Source organism: Microtus oregoni, unplaced genomic scaffold, assembly GCF_018167655.1.
Source record: "Microtus oregoni isolate MIOR12 unplaced genomic scaffold, Mior012 000001F_ref0000356, whole genome shotgun sequence".
NCBI lineage: Eukaryota > Metazoa > Chordata > Mammalia > Rodentia > Cricetidae > Microtus > Microtus oregoni.
Window position 1 is genome coordinate 75564943 of NW_024543060.1, and position 18283 is coordinate 75583225.

Sequence of the window (18283 nt, forward strand, 5' to 3'; positions counted from 1 at the left end):
GTAGCTGTTATTTAACTAACTAACACACTTAGTAAGAAACATACAGGCTTCTTTTCCACTCATGTAATGGAAAATTCCTTTTTTTAAATGTAGCATGTCAGTATTCTGTTTTTCTGAGTGTGAAGTAATGAAAACGACTCAGTCGTTACTGTGACTGGGTTTGTATAAGATCTTCTCAAATGAAAAAAAATATACATATAAATCTGATGCCAGCATCTTTTAGAGTCTTCAAATGGCAATTGGAATAAAGATGTTTGTTTTTGCATTTATTTTTTTATATATACCTGTGTGGCATGTATGATGAAGCAAGCGAAACATTGTTATAACTCAACGGGCAATATTTATAGAAGCATATCAACACTGTTCTAGAGGCTGAAGGGGAGACAGAATAGGTATCAGATATGGTTTTTGAATTATAGGAGCTGACAATATAGCCAAGGAATTAAAATCAATCTAAAGAACTTTATGACAAGAATTATGGACAATTGAGGGATTGGTGGGTTGATTTTACTTATGAATATGGGGAGATATAAGCACATTGGAGGTTGTCTGGGCAATGTTGGATACAGTGAAAGAATGTGGCATTGTACAACCTCAGGTATTTTATACATTGTGCTGCACTGCTCCGATAGAAGTCAGAAAGCATGATTAGTAAGGAACTATTAAACTTCTTTGTTAATTGCATAGACTCGCTGATCACTGTGAATACAGAAAAATATTTCAATGTTTCCCTCTAGTCCATGATAGCGGAGTGATTGAAAATCAATTAGCACAGATGAACACAGAGGTTTAAAAAAAAAGTCCTAGTAGAAGCTGTGAACGACTAGCTGTGCCAAGGATAAATGCTCTCTGTGAATATTGAGCATGCTAAATATGTCAGCCCTCTAATTAGTTTAGCACTGGGGTTACAGAGTTGCCAACTGCATGCTCCGTATCATTTACTTCATGCTAACACTTCCAGAAGTAAGATTCTATTTCTGGAGATTTGTAGATGCTAATCACCTAGATGGAAGCAATGGCTTCTTTCCTGGGGATTAGTCTCATTTTAAGACTCAATGTGCTTAATTCCAAGAGCTGAGAAAGGCAGGTAAAGAGGCAAATCGTAAAGATTAACAGTGGACAGCTACAGCTATAGAGGGTACGTTTACTTAGGGTTGCTTTAACAGTATTCCACAGACTGGATAATATGAAGAAAGCAGATTTCTCTTTCTCACTGTTTTGAAGGCTGAAGAATATGATCAACTTCCTGGAAGGCTTGCTGTTTATTTCCAACATAGCACCTTATTGTTATACCATAAAGGGCAGAGAAATACTGTCCTCAAGTGGCAAAAAACAGATAGGTAAGGGAACAAATCCACTCCTCCAAGCTCTTTGGGTAGCAACATTAATCTATTCATGAAGGTGAATAGAGCTTCTACCGCCTAAAATCTCTTCAAAGGTCCCTTCTGCCACAGTCTAAATTAGGTATTACATTTCTAATATCCGGCTATTATTCAGATCACACAATACCCCATGTATTTAACATACATGAATGTCTCTCTCATTCTCTCTCTCTCTCTCTCTCTCTCTCTCTCTCTCTCCCTCTCTCTCTCTCTCATACACACACACACACACACACACATGCATGCACGTACCCCGCACGCACTCAACTACTTCTACATAGAGATTTATTCCAAAGCCCTCAGTGTATGCCTGAAGCCCTCAGTGTAAGTTCTGAACCCTGTGTGTACAATTTTTTTCCTATAAATAAACATCTATAATAAATTTAAATGTATTAGTTAAATAAAACAAGAAATCATCAATAACTAGAAGACAGAAGTTCACTCAGAAATAGTGACATAAACAAGATCCAAAACATGACAATATATCAATAGACATCCTGATGTGGAAATGGGAAAATTTGATGGGGTTCTAACTCTAGACAAAGAACAAAAGGCAACTAATGACAGCTGGGAGAGGAAGAAATAGCCTCTCACAGGGATAAATCCTGCCATGTTATTCAATAAAATATGGTCAGCTCTGAAGCTACAGAATGATATCCCCAGTCATTAAAGCTCTTTATTTTGCTTGTTTCATGTTTCAAAACATAGAAGACAAAGAAAAAATTATCACTTTACCATTTCCATATTTTCAAATAATTCTTCTGTCTTGAAGGAAATTTTAGTGTGTGTGTGTGTGTGTGTGTGTATACAAAAGTTAATTAATGCATTAGCAATATCTTTTCTATTTTATACACACAGCATTGTAAAAATTAGATAACCTATTCTACATTCTGACGTTTCCCATTAAATAATAGATCTTGGAGATTTGTTTATGTGGTAGAAAATCTCAAGCTTAAATGTTGCAGGCTCAAATCCTCATGCTTTGGTAATGGCATAGGACATGAAGTAGAAACTTAACAAATGCTGTTGCCAGCTCCATCACTGTTCCAGAATAAACAAGGCAATACTCTGCAGCACCTGTCTGCCGAAATGAAATTCACACTGGCTGGTGAAGAATGCCACTCTCTTCCCAAAACACGCCTTGGGTGACATTCTCAAAAATAGTGTTCAGAAAGAAACTAGACATATTTCTCATTCTGCAAAAACAGAGACAAGCACTGGGCTCAAAAATATTTATGTCAAAGCCAGAAAACCACAAGTAGCAATGATCTCCACCAGCGAAATCACAGGATTTGTAATAAAGGGCTTCATTTTGTTTAGGGTTCAAAGATTTGACTTGGATATTTATCTTTATTTGGAAGAGGGTTAATACTTTCTCACATCCCTGTTTAAAGACTTAATATCAATAGTAAACATGTCTGCACTTGTATGGTTGCTTGGTTTTCAAACCAGAGCATCCTTATGTGTAGTACATTAATAACAGACTGAGTCCCAAAGTAGTAAACAAAATTATACACGGAAGTTAATTTCAAGGCTTTTTTTATATAACTGTCTTGGTTATTGGACTGTGAAATGTTACTAACCACATTATAAGTCTAGCTAATAATAGTAATTGCTGCTTTGTAAAACTCATGTTAAACTTTATGCTGTCTGGGCTGGCAAGATGAATCAGTTGGTAAAGGTGCATGTGTGGATTCCTGAGGATCTGAGTTGGACCCTGAGACCCCACAAGGTAGAGGGAGAGAAATGACTCTTAAGGATAGTTTTCTGATTTTCACATGTCCTCAAGCACCCCTCTCTCTCTCTCTCTGACAACCTAAATCAATCAATCCAATCAATAATATATACATGTAACAAATGAAGCTGTAGAATCTCTTCCTTAAACAAGTGTCAATAACAGTATTGTTTGTCTTAAGCCATTTAGGCAGAACCCATAATGCAAACTTTATTTTGGGGTCATTTAAAAGCAAACAATTAAGGAGTATTGACATTGATTTGAGCATAGGCAGGTTTTACATTGTGGCCTTCTGCTGCATTTTTGCTTGTTTGCTTTTTCAACAGGCCAATCTTAGAATTGCATTTTTAAATTGAGTGCTTGGGTATTGCTAGTCACTTAAATATAACCTGTGGAAGTGGGGTCCTTTTGTACTGTCAGATCAAATTGGGTACATTCGAAAGCCAGATGATAGATTGCTTATGTGCACTTGCTTCTCTATGTGTGTGCATGTGCAGAAGGATGTGAGGAAAGCATGCTCAATAAAATCAATAAGGTACTGAGGTCAGTTTTATTTAATGTTTATAAAGAAAAATGCTCCTGGGTTTTGCTTCAGTGTTTTGAACCTACTAGCAGTGATGGTCCTGGCAACATGACACTTCTGAACTCCACCCATTTATTGTGAACACAGCCTGAAGCATCTTCTATACAATTATTTATGATATATATACATTCTTCCATGTCCTTTTTGTCAGATTACAACTTATATTAAAGCAGGACCTTCAGTGGCTTGTAACCATACTAACTAACCCATAGTACCTGCTCAATAAATATTTATTAAACTATGATTAATCTAACACTATTTACCTAGAAAACATACAGCTGTGTTAGGTTTCCCAATGAAATGTCTAGTCAGGTCCTGTCTGATATTCACAGAGATATTTACTTAATTAAACTCTTAGTATAATAATTTGAGTCAAGCTATGTACATGTGTGGCTTGTTTGTAATAGGTAGCTTTCTGTTCTATTTGAATTTACTGACTTATATATAGTATTGATATAAATGGAGGTTGACTTCTATAGGATAGCTGGGGTTATTACAAAGAATTTCAAGTCATAATGGGTGACATTTAAAGTATGAGATTAAAAGCACTTGAATTCTATAAGTGGTCTAAAAGGTTACTTTTATTAAAGAAAAGAAATATAGTTACATAAAAGAACAGTAATGATGATTGTTTAAAAATAAAAACTAAACCGTAATTGTGTCATGTCAAATACTCATTGTGTAGTAAGAACTGAATCTAAATTATTGTCCAGCTATGATCTCCCTCGATATGGTTGTTTATGTTACTGTTTTCATGATAATACATCATGATCCAGACAAGTCATGGAAGAAAGAGTTTATTTGGGGCTTATAGTTTCATAGTGTTAGAGTCCATGACCATCATGGTGGGAGCATGGTTTAGGGTTGGTAGGCATGATGATAAAGCAGTACTTGTTAGCTCATATCTTGAGGTATGACCTCAAAACAGAGAAAGTAAATTTGGAATACTGTGGGTTTTTGAAACCTTAATGCCTTCCCCCCTTTGACTCATCTCCTCCAGCAAGGCCACACCTTTTGATTCTTCCCAAACAGTTCCACCAACTGAGGACCAAGCATTCAATCAATGAGCCCATGGCATTCATTATCATTCAAACCACCACATTGACAGTTCTTTTTTCATTGTCTGTTTAGAAAAAAATTTTGAGTTGGCGGTAAATAAATTCTTTCCTCTACCTGCCTAAATTTAGAGCTTGCCATGTGAGTTTTCGAGAACTATGGGAAGCTACAATGAGATTTAATCGGTAGAGTTTCCATATGCCAAGAATGGTCCATCTTTTGGGAATCTCTGATACACTTCAGCATATTCAAAGCATCAAAAAATAAATTAAGGCAGCTTCCGTCTTTTATTTATTTCAATCTCTACTCCTTTTGCTTTACCCTGGGACATGTTTACACTTTTATTTAGCATAAACTAATATTTCCAGCACCTTTCTCTAAGCATAGAGCATTTTAACCACGATGAGAAGAGATGGACAAAGGAAGGCATAGTTTAAAAATGACTGTTTTAAACTTATGATAAATTGTTCTTTATTCTTGCAAAAGTCTCTATTAAAGTGTTTTGTGCTTCTGAGCTTTAAAATTTCCAGCATTGTTATGATTTATGCATTATTCTTCAATTGATGTGTATAGTATCATTTTAAGATATATTGGTTCCTAGTCTGTGTGATTTTTTTGTTTAATTTATAGAGGTTTCTGTCAGATATTTAACTGAAAAGATCATTGCTCAGGAATCATTGTGATTTCAACTTTTAATTTTTCTCAAACATTTGAGAATTGCACTCATTACTTTTAATATTTTAATTAAAACATGCTAATGCCAATAACAGAGCTATATTTGTTTAATCTTTTACAAAAAAATCTCTCTAAATAATATAATATATTATGTAACATAAATTTATATTACATATTCACATATATATTATACATACATAGTTAATACATAATATATATGTAATTTCTTGACATGAAATATTCTATTATGCTTCTAATTTCAATGGATATATATTTCCAGTTCTTAATCTTTCAACATTTTGAAAAAGACTTAACTGCAATTTAAAAGCTTCCAAGATCGATCCTAATTGGGAGAAAATAGCCTGGATCTTTTTCTTTTATAGTTTTAAATCATAACAGAACAAGGTACAGTTTTGAAATTAAGATTTGTTGCGAAGCTATCCTTGTTAATATTGCTGTGTTAAATATGTAGGCACTGAACTGTCGATGAAATGCGGGACATTTAGCCAGTGACATTTTAAATGAATCTCATCATAGGGAAAGCCTGTGGGAACACCAGATGCCGGAGCTTATTTCCGCGTGCTTGCAGAGCATGGAGTGGCTGCCTTGTTCACAGCACCAACTGCAATTAGAGCCATCCGTCAACAGGACCCTGGGGCAGCCTTGGGGAAGCAGTACTCTTTGACAAGGTGAAGTAGAGACGCACAGGGCAAATTACATCAGAGCCTGCAGTCCAAATATAGCTGAGCATTAGGTTTAGGTTTTGTAATGCCTTCATAGAAAGATGAAAATATTAAAATGTTATTAAGAATGGATCTGTATTTGTAACTCAGCTGAATTAGGAGCCGCAATACACATATTTTTAAGCATGATAATCTTGTTTGTTTTAATTTAACTTAAACCATAGGACTTCTCTTTTTTTCCTTCTCCTTCCTTCCTTCCTTCCTTTCTTCCTTCCTTCCTTCTTCCTTTCCTTCCTTTATTCCTTCCTCCCTCCCTCCCTTTCTTTATCCCTTCTTTCTTCTTTCCTTCCTTCGTTCTTTCCTCCCTCTCTCCTTCTTCCCTCCCTCTTTCCCTCCTTTCTTCCTCCCTCCCTCCTTCCCTCCCCCCCTACCTTCCTTCCTTCTTTATCCCTCCTGTTATTCCTCTTATTATCCCAGTTACATTTGTTTGTAGTGGGAGCAATTATTCCATTTTGGTTTGTAAGAACATGCTGTGGATACCTAAGATGTTTCTGTGTTATTTTGTTGATTTCCTTAGTTTAATGATAGGTATCTCCAGAAGTAATTATAACAATTTTTACCCTCAATGTTCTTCCCCACACGAGTTCTTACAGAACTTGCTGCTATAGGTCTCTGCTGTCATACGCTAAAAGAAGAGGTTTTGATTTTTCTTCAATTAAAAGGATGAGCTTGATTAAGAGAGTGAATATTTGATGTCAAATGGTGTGGTATTTGAATTTTATGTTTCTGTGGTCTCAAGTAATTAAAATAGGTATCATACACTTAGATGATTAGATAAACAAGAAGGTTTCTGTTTGGGCAGGTTCTTTAGCTTTGTGTATTCATTTTTAAAATACTTTTTTTATTACGAGACAATAGATCTAGATTTACTAAAAATAGATAATGTATATAATATGGTTTCCTTTTTAGAAGTTGCATAATATGACTATTGCACCACGATATTCTGTGTCTTCATTTTGTGCCTTCATTTATCATACTTCAGTTGTCCCTAGATCAATACAGAAAATAGAAAATTGATTTTGGCAAAAAAATACTCAGTTAGTTATATAGTATATCTTATCTTAAGACAACCCTCGAGGCTTTGAGAAAGTGTTAATTCAGTTTCTTAAATATCTTTTTACTGACATAAATATACTGTACTAAGTGTAAGTGTAGGTCGTGGAGTTTGTCAGTAAGCTGCAATGTTTTTTGTTTTCCCAGAGTACTACTACTTACACATGGATTTTTTTATATGTCATCTTTCACACCATAGTGATCACTAAAATCAGCACTTTTTTTTTGAAATGAGTAATTATTCATAGAATATGAGAATTTATCATAAGCCTAGTGAACAATCTTTCTCCTCTTCATCTCTGTCTTTAGGAACCTAAGGCATCCATGATGGCAATTTATCTGTTTTGAGTTGATACGTAGGAATGATTAAATGCTTAGTATACTTTATAAACTCCCTGATCTTCAAAATGTTTGTATTGGTGAGTGAACACACTGTACAAGACACAAGTGGTTTATCATCTCATTTAGCAGTAGCATCATCACAGGTAGAATCTGCACACATTATCCTTATTTTAAAATTGAGTAAACTTGGGACCCAAGGGCTTAAATATCTCTTCGGGAAGAAACTTATTTGGGCAGTCACAAAAGGGCTCATACACTTATATTATCCACACAGGTATAGTGTTACTATTTAGAAAAAGTATCACCTCTCACAAGGGGTTTTGACATTCATGTAATAAAAGGATCTTTTGCTTTTCGTATTTATATGTTACACAAATAATGCCACTATTGAAGCATTTTAATAGATTATCACATGTCAACTGAGAGTCCAGTGAAACCAGACAAGTTTAAGAAATTCCAACTGTTTATTGCAAACAAAGATTTTATTTGAGGTCCACAAAGGTTAAGTTTTAGTTAAAGACTGAATGTAGAAAACTCCTTAAATATTCTCATACAACCAAATATGTGACATTAACACCATGTTAAAGACATTTAATACATACTGAGTAGGTTAAAGGTAAAATAGAATACTCTTGGGGAACACTAACAGAGCTTTTAAAGACTTTCATCAGGGAAAATTATGCATATAGGATGATGGCTAGGGAACCCAAAGCAAGCAGTGTCACAGTGAGAAGAAACATTAGTGAAGTTTTGGAACCATATGTGATTCTGTGTTTGAGGGGAAGTCAACATTAAATAAGTAAACATTAAAAATAAATAATGGTTAAGAGTTATTTTCAAATGCAATGATCATCTTTGTTGATACTGAGAAATCACAAGAGGCTCTCTTTCACTGTGGGGATGGGTTTATGACCTATGAGATATTGCATTCACATTAAATCCCTTCAAACTTAAGAAAAAAAGTATTGTGCTGATAATATGTTACGTTCCTACATTATTAAGACAACTTATTCACTTGACAGACAAGTGAAATAGCAGTTAGATGAATGTCATAGTGTTAACTTTTTTTTATTGATTTTATTGAGCTCTACATTTTTCTCTGCTTCCCTCCCTGCCTCTACCCTCCCCTTCAACCCTGTCCCAAGGTCCCCATGCTCCCAATTTACTCAGGAGATCTTGTCTCTTTCTACTTATACAACAATGAGGACACTAAGAGAGACATACATAGATCTAATCTACATGGGAAGTGTTAACTTTCTTAAGTACAAAAGGTAGTTTATCCCATATAGCAAACAAAAAATACATTTAAATTAGTTTAATACATCAAAGTAATAACAGGAATAAGCTTTTGATGCCTTTCACATGTAATAATTTTTAAAAAATAAATCATAAACCATTAAGGAAAATTTTAATAAAATTTGACAATAATTTGAGCAATTGTCCATCAAAAGAATAAAGATTTATAGACTAGCAGATTTTTATGACATATATAACTGTTAAATATATAATTTATAAACCCTCTCACTAAGGAATAGGCAACTCAATAAAGAAGTGGGTGGGTAATAAAATGAGTTCATGAAGAAGGATGCTGGAGCATGACAAGATTTTCACTTTCATAAATACTTATGAAAATCCAAAATTAAATGAAATTGTATTTTATTCCTGTCATAAATTGAAAAGCTAAATTATATATCAGTGGCCTTTTTGACAAGGGTCTTATACATCAAAGCTGCTCTTGCGTTGCTGGTGAGCGTTTAAACAAGGATCACTAGTAATATGTTTATACCCTGTGGTCAAACCTTTGCTAGTATGGAGGGATGACTGTGAGAGAAACAGAACGCTGTTTCCTGCCTCAGAGAATAGGCTGTTGCCAAGGGATGCTATTCCAGGGCCCAGAGTCAACGCCATATGTTTGCTCATCTCCCCAGAGTCTAAGCTGCCACTGTGTCTTGTTAGTATTTATACCTGCTTTGTAGCTATGCCAGACTCTGCATGACACAGGCTTTGAATCATTTTCTTTCTTTCCTGTGCCATCCCAGGGCTGTGCTTTAGAACACCCCCTAACACCATTATCAGAACCACAATTCCATGCTGTCTCCCAGAGTCTATACTACTGAGGTATGCCACAGACCTACACTGTAGTGAGTGTGCTGTAGTCAGTTGCACAAGAAGAGGCAACTTGTGCCTCCTTCAAACGTGCTACTGCAATTTACAATATTCTGATTCAAGGAATCTGGCTTCACAGCCTCTTTGTGTGTTTGGATCCCAGTGCTGTTAGGAATGGCTGTAAGCCAAGTCAGATTCATCAACAAAGCGACAAGAGACCACTAAATCCTTTTGCCTAATTACCTATGCAGCCAACATCACTGCTAACAACTACAGTGTAAATCATCAAAACATTCACAACCATTGCTAACATAATTCTGACCAACCAACCAACTTCCTCAGGCTGCAAGGAGCATTCTCTCTGGAAGCCACCCTGTAATGTTTATGCAAGGTAATTGCAGTTCTTTTTTTTTTTTTTTTAAAAAAAGATTTATTTAGTATGCATTCAGTGTTCTGCCAGCAGGTATTCTTACATGCCAGAAGAGAACACCAAAGCTCATTTATAGATGGTTATGAGACACCACATGGTTGCTGGGAATTTGAACTCAGGTCCTTTGGAAGAGCAGCCGGTGCTCTTTACCTCTGAGCTGTCTCACCAGCCTCATTGACGGCAGTCTTAAACACAGACGTAATGAGCAGACACAAAGAACATGAAAATCAGATACATGACAGTACCTATAGAATACAAGATTCTCCAGCAGGTGACCTCAGAGAAACAGAAATGCATGAACTGCTACAGAAGGAGTTTAAAATGAGTCCTGTAAAAGAAACTCAACAAAAATTAAAAAAAAAGAATAGACAGTTCAATAAAAGTAGGAAACAGTTCATGACGTATGGCGTGTAATGGAAAGGTAGATTGCAAAACAGAGAAACAATTCTTGAGGCTGAGTAATTCAATTAGATAGAACAAACAATTGAGAGTTTTAGCCATGAATTAGACAGAACAAAAGAAAACTTGAAACTGAAGCTGTGTTTTCTTTAGTGACTTGGAAACTAAAAAGAAAATAAGAATCAAGAAGAATAAGGGTTAGTAGATGGGCACGGAGAACAGAGTGTTATGTGTTAGCCAATTTTAAATATTTGCCATTCTTATCATCTTATGGTAACAGCATATTAATCCCTCAATTTGCATCTCAGAATGTTAATAATTTTTATTGGCCATTTGAAAAAAGCTTCCATTGTGATGGAGGAAGGTCATTGGTTAAAAAAAATAAGGAAACTGCTTGGCTGGCCCTCATAGGTTAGAACACAGGTGGGTGGAGAAAACGGAACAGAATGCTGGGAGGAAGAGGAAGTGAACTCAGATTCTACAGCTCCCCTCTCGGGAGCAGACGCCTCAGAGAGACGCCATGCCCCGCTCCCGGGCAGACACACGCAATGAAGCTCCGACCCAGGATGGAATAGGCTAGAATCTTCCCGGTAAGACCAGTGCTCACAGATTATTAGAGATGGGTTGATTGGGATATCAGAATTAGCCAGTAAGGGCTAGAGCTAAAGGGCCAAGCAGTGTTTAAATGAATACAATTTGTGTGTTGTTATTTCAAGGCATAAGCTAGCCAGGTGACTGGGGTGCTGGGGACGCAGCCCCGCCGCTCCTATTACTACACCATTGTTAAGTAATAAAGAATTTTCAAAGTCTTTCAATGAATTTCTTTATCTATCTATCTATCTATCATCTATCTATGTATTAATCATCTAAGTATCATCTATATCTATCTATCATATCTATCTATCTATCTATCATCTATCTATCATCTATCTATCTATCTATCTATCTACTATCAATCTATATATCCTCTATCTACCTATCATCTATCTATTCCTACTATCTATCTATCTATCTACCGATATCTATCTATCCTATTTATTTTCTTTTTTAATTTGTAGTTGAGTTCCCCTTCAATATCTTACTGATAGTTTTGAGTCCATGTATATATTTCCCCAAGCTTTCCTTTCTGTTTAGTGTTTTCTTGGACAATTTCATACATTTTATACAACCTGATGCCAGGAGGCATTTTTCAATGTAGCTGCTCTAGGCACTTCTGATTTCACTTTACCAATTTACATTAGAATCTTTCTTTCCTCAGTTGACTTTTGTAGATGGCATGAAGAGGAAACATCATATTTTCCCTTCTGTTCAGTTAAACCACTTATTTCAGTGATTATTCTTTGCCTCCAGCTCTGCGTTCTAATGCTGGTTGTGCTAGTGCCCACTTATTCATAAATAATTGGCTTTTAAGTATTTTGTTCTGACTTACTTAACAGCATTTTGACATATTCACATTGTCGTGTCTGTAACTGCAGATTTGTAACAGAATGGTTATCCTTCAACTCTGTCTTTCAAATTTGATGTTAATATTCTTGGCCCATTTTATCTGTATTGAGATTTTAGTTTAATCATTGAGAGAGGAGTGAGCGACAAAAAAAAAAAACAAACAAACAAACAAACAAACAAAAAAACCAGAGACATTGACAAAGACACCCACAAAGACACACAGAGAAACAGAGATGAGAAAGGTTTCCTACTGAGAATTTGCTTGGATTCACATCAAATTTATACATGGATATAGTGAAAAAATTTCATACTAACACATTTCTAAGTCATGATTCTAGTGTAACTACTCATTTTGCACATCTTTTCTTAATTGTATCTAAGAAGCTTATTTTGCTTTTTTGGTCAGTGGTAATTGCTTTGTATTCTCACTTTGTTTAATACTGAATTAAAATTGGTTTTCTAAATTATCTAGGTTCTGATGGCCTTTTTCTAGTTGCTTATTAATTTTAATCATTCATCTATATTTGAATTTTTACAATAGAATTATGTGCAAAATACCTTTGAATCTTGAATGACATTGCAATTTTATTAAATGCTACACTTTCTAAATTTAGCTGAATCCAGTTTTTGTGGCACTTGGAAAGTCAATCATTACCATTTATTAACACAGAGAAGAATGATGGTCATCAAAAGTTAAAGAAAAATATCTGATGAAATCTCAAATCTCAGTATAGAGAGGAACTTCGTTATTAAATAGATAACTCTATACAAAGAATACTCATAATAAAACACTAAAATTTTGAAGGTTACTAGTATATTTTCCCCTCCTCAGCAATATCATCCTATGTTTAGAAAAGGTCGCTTTGTCAATCCTGGATCATATAAAACCTTGAATTCACAGTGATCTGCTTTGCTTGTGTTGGAACTAAAGATGCATCGTTACCATTAGACCTTTTAATACCGATGATACATTATGGCAAGGTACTGTTCCTATATGTCTCTGTCTCCGCATGCGTTGTATGCATCCTTCACCAACAACACATCACACCAAACTGCTAAAAGCTGACAAGCAAATCTCCATTGATTCATAGCCACCATCATAAGTTTATATTGAGGCTTATTTTTGGTAAATATTCTATCTATTTTATACATGTCTACCATTTTTTAGTTTGTCCTTCATTGAAAACCTTCTTTGTCTTCTATTTTATTTTATGTCTCTAAAATCTGGGAGATTTTTATTTTTAAGTGAATTATTAACTTTGACCTTTAGATATCTTAAACGATCATAGGTTTAGGTTTCATCGACATGTCGGCTTTATAGAGGAATTGGAAAGTAATCTTTTCTCTCTCCCATCTATAGATTTTATGAAACGACAATTTTGTTTAAATGTTTATGAAACGACAATTTTGTTTAAATGTGGGTTTTGAAATAATGACAAATATACTATTCGGGCTTGTGGCATACATTAGGAAAAATTTTTAAATTATGAATTCAGAATTTGTGTGGCTCAAATTACTTTGTCAATCTGCAGCTTCTTTAATCTGCTACTGTAGTTAAATGTCCACAATTTCTCTGTTACTGTCCTCTAAACACTGTCCCTACTTTATGCTTTCTTCTAATCACTGGCACACTAATGACATATGTTTGAATTTTCAAATTATCTGTTATCTCATCAGTTATGGTTTTTTTCTGCTTTTTTCTTTCCTATTACAGTTGGATGATTTGGGTTATCAAATCCTCTTTTCAGTTATGTCTAAGCTTCCATAGAGTTTTAATGTTTTATATTCTTTCGATTTCAGGAATTTAATTTTTTTTAATTTCCAGCTGTATACTAATATTATGCATACATTTTAGGAATGTATTATTCATCAAAATTATTTTGAATATATATTCAAAATAACATCTGCATCTGATAATCAGAGGTAAATTTTCGTGTCCTTTCCTCTGTTCCCTTTCTCCTATGTTGGTTTGGTTCTAGGATTGTTTCCCTGATACAATAAAAAGTAATCAGCTACAGCTGAAAATGTGAATTAGGCTGTCCCCCACCTCCAGAAGAATCCTTACTTGGCAGGCAACTATCCAAAGGAGAAACACTTGTATCTATTCAGACATTAAGTGGTTGGAAGCAGGGCTAGAGCCTCCCAGGGAGGGTTTTCTTTGCAGTTTAACTTTCTTCTTAGGGAATACCTCATCATGTGCTCAAGCGGCACACCCGGATGTCTTACAGCACCCATTTCCACTAGAGGCTTGGAAGTATCATTCCATTTTTCCAAGACAGTGTGATATTTGGAAGTGTATGAAAATTCTGAGTCTGAGCCTCACGGTTCTCTTACAGTTTCTGAACTTTTGAACAACCGTTTCCTAATCGCCAAAAGTTGAGCAAAGAAAATCACAAAGTCAGTAACTGTTTAGTCTTTCTTACCCTCTACCCCCACTTTTCCTTTCCATTTCTAATGTCACCACTGTTCATTGCCCTTTATTTGGGGATCCAAAAGGCATTTCTAAAAATAACCTCCTTTTCCAGTTGGGATTCAGAGAAATTGTTAGTTAGGCGGAATACTAGTTGGTCACTGAGAGAACTTGCAAAATGATGAGGGAAATCAACAGGGTGTCTGCATTGCAAATGTGAACTCTAGTGTTAAGCGAAGAAAAGGGAAGGCAGATGTATGAATACAATTAGTAATTGTGAGTACAATAAATGTAAGATTAATTAATACAACTATAGTGGTGATCTGACAGGAAATGTGGAAGCTGATATGATGGCACTGAGATAATCTATTTTTATTTAGTTTCTCTTGGCACAGAAGACCAATAGTTTGCACTTATTTGGTAGTTGGCAGATCTTGAAAGAAATAAAAAATATACATTGTTTTCTTTTGCTTTTACTAGTTACTTAAGGATTCTTCACCATAACTTTTTAGTATCCATTTCTACTAGGCTATTTACTCTCTATTGCAACTACACTTTATTTGGCAACACGCCTTTCCTTTTATTATGGTTCAAGGATCAAACCCAGGACTTCATTTATACTAGGCAAGGTCTTTACACATGGATGGTAAGGTCAAAGCCCACATCTTATAGTTTGTATCTGTCATTTTTTAAAGGAACTCATTGACTGCTTGTATGATTATATGAATATAATTTTAGATAAAATTTATGCACACAGTCTATGAATTCATATATATATATATACATATACATATATGTACTCTCGCATATTATTGGTCCCTGTAGCTCAACAATGGCAGTGTTATTATAAAGGTGGAGAATGCAGTAATTACTCAGTCCTTAAAGCTAGATATCTCAGCAGTTCCAAACTGCTGCTTAGATCCTGAGGACTCCTGGAGAACTAACTTCTGGTCTTTAGTTTGCGTTAATAGCCAGATGAAGCTGGTTCTAGTGTTAGCGAGGAGACATACAAGCAACAAGATAGATGAACTTGCCAGAAATAATTAAGGAAAGCAAGCAAAATCCAGTTTTCTTTTCCATTTTCTTTCATCTGGGCTACCACCAGAAGGTGCTGCCCACCCTTAAGGTAGGTTTCCCCTAAAAGCAATCCGACAAAGAAAATTCTTCACTGAGGTGCTCAGTGTTAGTTGATTCCAGATCCACCAAACAGATAACCAAGATCAGCCCTTGCTTGTTTCTGAATACATCACTCAAAAGTAAAATATCGTGGAGAGATAATCTTATTCAATTAATATCTTTACTTCAGTGGATAAGGAACTTTTAATTTCTCAAAGGGCATCAGGAGCAATGAGAGTATAAGGAGCCTTTTATACAATTTAACTCAACTCTCCTTACCCTTCATGTATAGATGGACTGATTTGGAGATAGAGTTAGCATGCAGATACAGAGGGGACTCCTTCAGGTCTAGACATCATGTATAAGATATTCAAATTGCTTAGGTGTTGATTAGCATGCATTTTCAGTAACATATCTCCAACTAATAGTTTCTTCTTGAACATTTACTATTTTGCTTCCTGTGAAGGCCAAGCTACAGTTTTGGGGTCAAGATCAGCTATAAATGTTAAGGAGGATAGTATAACATGAACATTCTGTTTAATAATCTAGTTTTAATTAATTTCATCTCATTTATTTGGTTTTCCCCCTTTTCCCCAATCACCCGTTCCCCCCAGCCCCCTTCTCCTTTCATTCAGGGACTTCAGTCAGCAACAGTTTTACTCTATAGTTATACTTCAAAGACAATTTTTAGTATTTACCAACACTTTCTTCAATCAGCCTACCTTCTATCAACACTACCATATTTCCATCAGTGTTTTTTCATATTAAAGTTTCTTCAGCTTCCTAAACACTATATCTCTTCATTATAGACATACCAATAAAATTTCGATATTTAGCTGTGATCTGTCTCACAACCCTACCCCGTTTGACTTACTTTGCCTTCATTTACACCAACATTTAATTTTTTCTCCGATTTCCATGTTTCTCTCCTAATATTTCTTCTTAAACTTCTTTCCTTGGATCGTCCATCATCTCATCACACTATTCTCTTATCCTGCTTTAATTCTTCAGATAACCTTGACCTAGAACTTCTATTCCTTTATCTTCTGTCTCATACCCAGCTGTGCTCTTCCTTCATGCAAACCAGGTTTACTCATTAAGTCTGAAAACTATGTAGCTGGTCTAAATCCTGTATGCTATCGTATGCACAACACATTCCTAAAATAATCACCCTAGATTTTATTCTCCTCATATCACTGTACAGTTATCCATCAATTGTGATCCCAAAGCCCAACCCAACATTCTTTACTAAGAGTCAGTCAAACCAACATCATTTTCACTCATACCCACCTTCATTCCTCAAGTTTTTTTTGAGGGGGAGCCTTTGAATCTAGAAATCCAACCGATCTTGATGGGTATCAAGGTCATAGAGATGAATGTTCAGGAGAAGGAATAAATGTATTGAAGGAGACATATGTGTAGAACAAAGAGGAAGAGAATGTTCTGAATACAGCAGAAGGCTTATTTAATACTGTAGGAAGTGTTTAGTCAATTCAGAGGGCAGTGAGACACTATCAGGAGCAGACTTCATTGTTCGAGAGGAGCAGGCAGGTTTTTTTTGTTTGTTGAATATTTTTCCTTTGATGATAATGAACTACCTGCTCATCCACACATTCTTCCTTCTGACAGACTGGCCGTGAGAGCAATGACCATGAAAGAAAAACAGCCTTTCTTTCAATGAATCACTAACAGGGTCAGACTAGGTGCATTTTTCTCTTTTGTTCTTTGTCCTCCAGGGCACAGTTTTCTCTGTCAGTGATGTTAATTCTCCTTTATCCTCCAGTAACCCAGATTCCTTGCAATAGTTGTCTGTTTGACCCCAAAGGCTACAATAATACTTCTTTATTAGCCATTTTTTTCCTGTGTGTGCTTCTCAGACTAGAGAAAATATGTTTTTTAGATCATAGTAATTTCTCCTAAAGGAACTCATGAGAAAGAATCATGTATGTTATCAAATCTGTTTCCTTTGTGGATATTTGTGAGCATATTTCTGGGTATATTCTTCATAAGAATAAAGAAGGAAATCAGGAGTTAAAATTAGCAAAGTTAATATCAAGGGGAAAAGCCTTTTCAAGTTTGATCATTAGAGGAATGTGATAAGTACATTATAAAATCCACTCAATTGCCGTTGTCAAGTCTGTGCACCCATCTGTAGCTCTGAGACATGCTTTTAAAGGACCTCAGTGTTGTAAACTGCATGTGGTTATATTTGAGTAAAACCCAAGTAATTGACTTTATTGTCTTACTGCATACTATACTTCTAAAAGGCCATCCTCACTGATGTAACTGATGTGGTTAAATTCCAACAGTTTATTTAAAAAAAAACATAAATGAAACTATTTGGTTTAACTTTCAGAGAATACTTGGAATTCACTGTCTCTCTTCCACTTAGGTTCAAGACACTGTTTGTGGCGGGGGAAAGGTGTGATGTGGAGACCCTAGAATGGTCCAAAAAGGTCTTCAGAGTCCCTGTTCTAGACCACTGGTGGCAAACAGGTAACTCTTCCCTAACCTTGCCTAAAAACGGCTGAAATCCCACAGAGCCCTTAGTGGACTGGAGGAGATTCTTAGACATGTCAATCAGGATCCACAGTTCTGGTTTTTGTAGAAATAAATGCTTCGATGTCACACAGTTAATAATGTTTTCATTAGTCATGACCATCCTCTTAGACATCGACGTACACTACAAAGGACATTTTTACTATCTCAGCTTTGATTCTTTTATGCAGAGAGTTGCTAAATCTCAGATTTTCCTTCCTCAGATCATCTTTTGATTTGGCTTTTGAGTTATGAGAGAGGAGGCAGTA

At 35.5% G+C, this 18283-nt stretch overlaps 1 protein-coding gene across 1 annotated transcript in view; it reads left to right on the forward strand.

The window, feature by feature from the left end:
* Acss3 (acyl-CoA synthetase short chain family member 3) overlaps positions 1–18283 on the forward strand; it is a 154552-nt gene that overhangs the window by 91251 nt on the left and 45018 nt on the right. The window contains exons 8-9 of the mRNA XM_041668440.1: positions 5969–6120; positions 17869–17972. Of these exons, the coding sequence (XP_041524374.1) occupies positions 5969–6120; positions 17869–17972 (256 nt within the window). The remainder of the gene's footprint in view (positions 1–5968; positions 6121–17868; positions 17973–18283) is intronic.